At 42.8% G+C, this 7,220-nt stretch overlaps 1 protein-coding gene across 2 annotated transcripts; it reads right to left on the minus strand.

Moving 5' to 3' along the window:
• Positions 1 to 626: 626 nt before the first annotated feature.
• Positions 627 to 6,984, minus strand: PLK2 (polo-like kinase 2). 2 transcript variants are annotated; one of them, XM_006875340.1, is made up of 15 exons: positions 6,591 to 6,931; positions 6,483 to 6,548; positions 5,834 to 5,941; positions 5,573 to 5,689; positions 5,263 to 5,392; positions 4,947 to 5,034; positions 4,177 to 4,272; positions 3,872 to 4,070; positions 3,634 to 3,781; positions 3,175 to 3,272; positions 2,741 to 2,870; positions 2,354 to 2,594; positions 2,099 to 2,228; positions 1,569 to 1,679; positions 627 to 1,437 (listed from the first exon to the last, which is right to left on the minus strand). In XM_006875340.1, the coding sequence occupies exons 1-15, from the start codon at positions 6,750 to 6,752 to the stop codon at positions 1,246 to 1,248; spliced, it is 2,016 nt and encodes a 671-aa protein (XP_006875402.1). In that variant the 5' UTR covers positions 6,753 to 6,931; the 3' UTR covers positions 627 to 1,245. The 2 variants fall into 2 exon arrangements, with proteins under 2 accessions (XP_006875402.1, XP_006875401.1); XM_006875339.1 differs by having other exon boundaries at positions 6,483 to 6,984.
• Between the last annotated feature and the right edge of the window lie 236 nt (positions 6,985 to 7,220).

Here is a 7,220-nt window from a genome sequence, read left to right on the forward strand (position 1 = left end):
GCTCCATTGGAGAAAGATGAGGCTTTCTGCTCCCTAAAAGATTTATAGCCTTAGAGATCCTACATAGCTTTAGCACATGAGAGGCAGCTTGTGCTCTTCTACTAAAGGTTGGCAGTTCAAACCAAAACTTATGGTACCACAAGCCTGGCAAAGCACTTCTGTAAAGACTCTATGGAGTTCTTCTCTGCAGCACCCGGGGATTGCTGTGAGCTGGTACTGACTCAGTGGCAATGGGCTTTGCTTTGGGTTTTTTTGTTTACTCCAGTTTTCAGCTCTCAGCCAAGCTACTTTTAAGGAACTACTCCAGAGTGTAATTGTTTTTTAATTTGGTGGTTGTTGTTAAGTGCTATCGAGTGAGTTCCGGCTCATAGCAATCCTATACAGGAGCATATGTTGAGTTTGAACTGCCAACCTTGTAGAATAGTCCCGTATTTACCCTGAGGCCTATATTTTGGTAAACAAGAGTAGTATTTGTTTTTCTTCTCAAGCTAGGTTCAGTTTCTAACGGAACTTCTCAATTTTGTTTAGAAGAATTAAAGATGTGATTTTGTCCAGGTGCCTGGACACTCCTGCCACGTCAGAGTGCTGTGACATGGTGACATGCCGCACTGAACACAGGACATCAGTTTCTGGTTTTCCATTCTCTTTATTGCCAACAGTTTTTAAAAGGTCAACATAAAAAAAAAAAAAAAGTTTTTTGATAATAAATACGGCTCTTTGGGCTGTAATAAATAAAAAGTTTATTAACAAGGAATGCACTTTTCCAGCCACAAATGTCTTCAAAAATTAAGAAAAACAAACAAACAAACAAACAAAAAACTACCTATGGCCATAGTTCACAGTTAAACAGCTAAAAGCTGCTTGAGTTCAGCCTTTAAACAACGTGGATGCTTCATCCCTTCTCCCTCCCCTTCAGGAAGTATATTCACAGTTCCAATCCTCTGAAATGCTCTCTATAGAGAGAAGTTAAGAGTCAATGCACCTTCCTGCAGAATCGTCTGAACAACCTTTCAGAGCAGGTACACCATGGAAAACAGCATCCTGGTCCACCCTTGGATTAGTCCAAAGTCAAAGATTGTATGCTGCTCCCGCCTGCTCTTCCTCGGTCCCGCAGGCCACAGAGCCACGGTTCTCCTACGCCACCTGTCCATCTTCTTCTTCAACATGCTGCACATCATTCTACTGGCTCCCCTGCACATCTCACAGTGGAAAAAGGAGTCCCAGAGGGTCCATTCAAATTGTCCTTTAATTACATCTCTGTAAGAGCATGTTCAGAGCGTATTCCATACGATTCTTTAATTCTAATGAACAGCCAGACATCAGCAGAGTTGTCAATCTGAATGTCGTAGATATCCTATCCTCATTGATGTACGTGAGTAGGTATTCTTCATTTTGGCTACAGATGATAATTTTTGTATGATCATGGTAGAAATTGACCTTAAAGAAAAAAGGGAAACATTAAGAAACTCAAAATATTCAAGAACGAGAAAAATCAAAGCCTATTAACTGAACTGGCCAGGTGAAAATTATTATTCAGGAAAATACCCATTTCCGACAGATTCACTTACCTGAAAGGTGCCATCATTGAAGAGCATCATTAAAGCCTTATCAGATTTGAGCCACTGAAGGAGGTAGAGTCGAGGTCTTCGAATATCAGTGACACTAGGCAGATCTCCACCCTAGAAGAGAGTAAGAGAGTTACAGCTGGAGCCTACAAGGATGTTGCAAGAAGCACTCAATTCTTCTATGTAAATGTGTCTCAAATATAGGAAGCATCAGAGTCACGTGGAGATTTGGTGCCCCACCTTCCAGAGAGTCTGATTTAGTAGATTTAAGGTTGTTAAGTGTCATCGAGTAGGTTCTGACTCACAGTGACCCTGTATATATATATATATATATATATATGTAGTTTGAACCGTTAACCTTGTGGTTCAAAGGAACCTTAAGGTCAAGTGCTTATCCTAGAGTGCCACACCAGGACTCCAGATTTAAGGTGGGATATGAGAACCTATACTTCTACCAAGCTTTAAGAGGATGCTGAGGCTATGGGATATGGACCACACTTCAAGTATCACGGGTCTAAAGCCGCAGTACTTACATCCATGAGGTTCTCCTCCATATAATGAGAGAAGTATTTCAGCACCGTCACTTGACTAATGAATTGTCCAGGGGCATCTGTTGCTTGGAAAACAGAGCATTGGCCAAGCTCTGCATAATAGTGAACTGTTCTAAAAAGCAAGAATGATAGGATAGAAGAGCAAAAAAAAAAAAGTACCAAGTTAGTAGCTGTACTTCCATTTCCTCAGTTCCAAGACTCAAGAGTACCACGATTGCATTCATTGGATACACTTACTTTTTGTCTGGAAGGAGACTCATGTGAGCACCGTTGTTAAAAAGGACTCCGACAGTATGGTCTGAGAGCTGGTACCCAAAGCCGTACTTGTTAGAGTAATCGACCCATTTGGTGACCCACTGAAATGATGTGCTCAGCTGATCTTTGGGAATGCAGTCAGCTTCTGGCATGTTTTCTAGACATCCTCGAAGGACCCTTGCCACTGTATCTGCAACACTTCCCATGGTGCTGTCCTCGAGGCCTGAAAAAACAGAAAAAATGTAAAATTTGCTTTTTCCATGTGAAATTAGGCTACCAAATAGTGACTTCAGTTACTTGGTATTTAGCACTGGTATTTATCATTTCATTATTTAAAAAAAAAAAAAAAAAAGAGTAACAACCACTTACATTCACTGCTACTGCTGCAGCTGCCAAGAGTCCCTCTGACTATCATGCGAATAGCATCCCCAACCTGCTGCTTGGTTTCTACTGCGGGTGTTCCAGATCTGGCTACTGTCGTGGTAGGTGGCTGGAGTTCCTAAGAAGAGAGAAGAATTGTGCGATGAGTCAAGCCTCTAAATTCATTTCAGGCTGAGAATTCCAGGTTAAGATCGGACTATGGGAAAGCTTATCAAAAAGCAACAGACACACGCCAGATAAAAGTAACTCAATGGCATGCATGATTAAACTACCAGACACAGGCATTCCTTTCTTTCAAAAGGGTGGGAAGAAAAGCTTTTAAGGAAATGCAACATGCTTCAACCATGGTAATCATAGGTCAGGTACTAATGAACAAAGGATGGAAATGATATACAGTGTTTAGGTCCATTTTCGCAACCCACCTCATCGGTCCTGTGTTTGCTGGGTTGCTGAGTTATTGAAGTCTTTTTCAAATCATGCCTGAGCTTGTAAATTTCTTCATCTTCTTTAGACACTCTATCTGTAAAGCAAAGAAAAGAATTGTTAGCATTACTCTATCTCAATCAATTTAGAAACAGCCATATTTCCTCCTGTTGCGTTATTAAATCGCTTATGAGCATCCAAGGCAAAAACAGCATTTTATCATTGCCGTCAGCTGCCGTTATGTAAGGGACACATGCTAACGTTTACAAAACAAAAAAGCTATCAATTACAAGCAATTTCCAGTATGGATTGATTATGCTATAAATGTCCAACCTCAATAGAATACAAAACAATGAACTAAATTATGCTTCTAAGCAAGTTTCTTTTTCCTAACCCTCCTGAGTTTAAATATAATAACAGACACATGGGGCGGGGGAGGGAGAAGTCTTAGAACTTACTGTGTGTGTCAATATATCTGGCTTTGTCTTTTTTGCCACCGAAAAGAGCAGCAGCAGCTTTCTTAAAGAAGTTCTTAGCTGGACTTGACAAATGGAAATCTGGAACTGTATGACAACAACTAGAAGAAAGTCGGTCTGGAGTAAAGCCCTGTGGATAATCAGAAAGGACGTCAGAATTCAGCAGCATAATTTGGATCATTAGCACTTAATAGAAAAAACATCAGTGTAACAAACCAACCTGCAAAAAAAAGTCATGTCGAATGATGTCATCCAAACTGGGCCGATCTTCTGGATTTTTGGACAACATGCTAGCTATTAAATGCTTTGCAGGAGCTACCAAGGAAGACGGCATTGTATATCTTGCTTCTCTTATACACCTATACGTTTCTTTCAAATTTGTAGTTTCAAATGGAGGTCTTCCTAGTAGCATTGTATACCTGTATGTGAGGAAAAAAAAATTTTTTAGTAATGATCATAAAATACATCTTTCAAGTCTTAAAAAAAATATCCAATTTGCTTTTTAATTCATTCTGATGCACTTACATTACACAGCCTAAGGCCCAAATGTCTGATTCACAGCCATGTCCTTGCTTGTTGAGGACTTCAGGAGAGAGATAATTTGGGGTACCACATATTGTTCTGGAAGGACAAAATAATCAGGATTTTGTTAGGAACCATTTGTTTAAACTTACTCCTCAAGATATAACTTGATGGGAAATAAAACCTTAAATATTCTATATTGAACTTTTATTTTTAAGTAGTTTATCTGAGTGGATTTTGATACTTTTTAAAATACATATACATTTTTTTTCAGCCCACATGACAAAGTGTTTTTAACTAACCTAAACCTCTGTGGTTACTAGAGAGAGCTTGGCATTTTTATCTATTTCATGCAAATATAAAACAGATTGCTTTATTAGATTAACAATTGACCTTCTCTGAAACATTAACTGGAAATTAATCAGAGCATATTTGATCACCTCCCTATTAAAGGAGTCCTGCTGGCACCATTGGTTAATATCGGGCTGCTAACTGGTATGGCACTGTGCTTCAAACCACAAGGTCGACATTCAAACACACCATCTGCTCCTCGGAAACCCTATATTGGGTCAGCTATGATTTTGAACTGATTCGATGGCACTTAACACCAACTGAAAAGTCAGCAATTTGAACTCACTAGTCACTCAATGGAAGAAAGAGGCAGCCAGCTTCCTTAAAGACTTACAGCCTCAGAAACCCTATGAAGCAGTTCTACTCTGTCACTCTGAGTCAAAATGGATTCTCCCTACTAGATACTTGCGCCTGAATCTTACCTCCTCCTATGCTCCAAGGGTTCCAGCCTGGCTGCCAAACCAAAGTCTCCAACTTTTAGCTCCATGGCTTCATTGATAAAAAAGTTTCCTAGATGACAAACAAAAGGAAACAAGAATCCCTTTGAAAAGGTGTCAGAACACATTCATTTAGGAGGCAAGCGTTGTTACAATTACCCATTCAAAAGCCAGATTACATAGGCTAAATCCCAATTAAGAACACTGACATGTAAGAAAAAAACAAACAAACAAGACACCCCACCCCCAAAGAAAGGAAAGAAAAAACATCTCAAGACCAAAGCTTGGGTAAAGAGCTTACCTAGTTTGAGATCTCTGTGCAAGATTTCTTGCTCATGAAGGTATTTTAGTCCAGACACAATCTGCCTAAGGTAGTATCGGACTTCCGGCTCTGTTAACACCTTTCTTGCTTTCAAGATATGAGCCATGGACTAGAAAGAAAGGAATAAAAAACAGAAGTTATTAAAACCAGTTTCCCTTAATCAGGACAAGCAAGGAATGCTGATGGTGCTGTATTATTAACACCAGAGCTAAAATCCCAGATATAATGCAATTTGAATACTATGTCAGCTTTAAGAAGCAAATGTACTCAAATCGGAGTTAACACTTACCCTTCGGCTGCAGTACTCCAATAGAATGTAAATGTTTTCTTTGTCTTCGAAGTAGTGATAAAACTGGACTACATGCTTATGGTGAAGAATCCTATGAAGCTCTATTTCTTTGTCAATCTGAAAGAAAAAAAGCAGGTAAAGACTTTCAGCCTTCTGCCAGCTCTAAACAGGCAGTGCTTACACATGCAGAAGACATTTTCCTAACTGGGAAGGGCCACCCCTACACACAAAGAAAATACTTTACTCAACAGTCATACACACCTTTTCCCTTTGGTGAGGTTTAGCTACTCTGCTGTGAGGAATGATTTTTGCAGCATAGACTTTGTTGTTTGTCAAATCTGTCATCTCATAACATTTTGCAAAGCCACCCTGAAACGAAACAAAGCCGAGACAGAATTTAAGTATGGCAGGAAAATGGACAGATCATTAAAAAAGAAAAAAAAAAAAAAAAAAGAAAAAAAAACCTATAGGGGAAGGAGGATGGGAAGAGGGATGTAGTCTAATTTATAAAAGCCCCTTCATGACGCGACAAGCTTTCCAAAAACAGTAGTTAAAACCGTCTCTGCTCTCCCATGACAAAGGGGAGACGAGAAGAAAAGATTTAAAAAATTGTGTCTGATGAGGCTTGGTAAAAAAATCAATTCTCTGGGGAGGTGGAAGGCTATCCGTCTGGTGTACACAGATCAATTTCTTGGGGCCGCGGGAAGCACACAGTGCCCTGGCTAAGGATGCCAATATCGCAGATCCCCAGAGCTGTCAGCGCACAAAAGCCAGGAAGGTAGGTGAGGGGGATCCCAAGAAGCCGAGATGCGGCTGCGGTGGGGTGTGGGGCTCGAGGTCCAGGGAGGCTCGGGACTCGCCCGGGCAGACCTCCCTCCGCCTGCCAGCCGGGGAGCCCGCCGCTAGTCACCTTGCCCAGCACTTTGCCCCGGCAGTAACGCTTCCCCGTCGTGGGATCGACGATAATCCGTGAGATCTCGGTCCCCGAGTGCGAGTGGTGGTGATGGTGGTGCGGGGCCGCCGGCTGCAGCTGTGGTGGGGGCTGCAGGGCCTGTGGTTCCTCGGGGGGCTGCTGCTGCCGCTTCTTCTTCGAGTCCCCGCCACAAGACTTGCCCAACGCCTGCTCGCACATCTTGGTGCTGGCGGTCGGCTGGTAGGTGATAGTCCGCAAGAGCTCCATCGCCTCCTCGCTGCCCGGCACTGCCAGCTGCCACCTCCTTGGCGCGGACACACGTCCGAACTTGCCCTAACCCTCGATCCTGGTCAACACTCCCAAACCGTACTCGACGCCCTCGTAGTCCACTTGTGCGAGTGCAAACCCGCGGCGAAGTCTTATATACGAGCCGGAAAGGGGGCGGAGACTCGAAAAGCGAAGCGACGTCATGGACTACGCCCCGCCCATCGGTTGCCGGAGTTCTGGGGGCGCAGCGAGCGGTGCGACCTGTTGCCGAGGCAACACTTCAGAGCTCGTTGCTGATCGGATCGCGGGGAGCTCTCGTTGCAACAGTGAGGCCTGCCGCAGTGCCCGGCTGTCGCCACGGTTGCCACCTCATTCTTCGAATGCTCCGAACTTCGGCGTTTGAAATAGAAATAGAAAACCGAGGGCTGACGCCGGCCCCGCCCCTAGCCCCGCCCCCTTGTCTTTTGG

This window comes from Chrysochloris asiatica, unplaced genomic scaffold (assembly GCF_000296735.1).
Source record: "Chrysochloris asiatica unplaced genomic scaffold, ChrAsi1.0 scaffold00320, whole genome shotgun sequence".
In the NCBI taxonomy this organism is placed as follows: domain Eukaryota; kingdom Metazoa; phylum Chordata; class Mammalia; order Afrosoricida; family Chrysochloridae; genus Chrysochloris; species Chrysochloris asiatica.

Coding starts and splice junctions, on each gene's coding strand:
- PLK2 (XM_006875339.1), bottom strand. CDS start 6,752: ATGGAGCTCTTGCGGACTATCACCTACCAGCCGACCGCCAGCACCAAG. Junction 2,871..3,174: donor GCAAACACAGGACCGATGAG/GTGGGTTGCGAA, acceptor CTCTCTTCTTAG/GAACTCCAGCCACCTACCAC. Junction 1,438..1,568: donor TCAATGATGGCACCTTTCAG/GTAAGTGAATCT, acceptor TTTTTCTTTAAG/GTCAATTTCTACCATGATCA.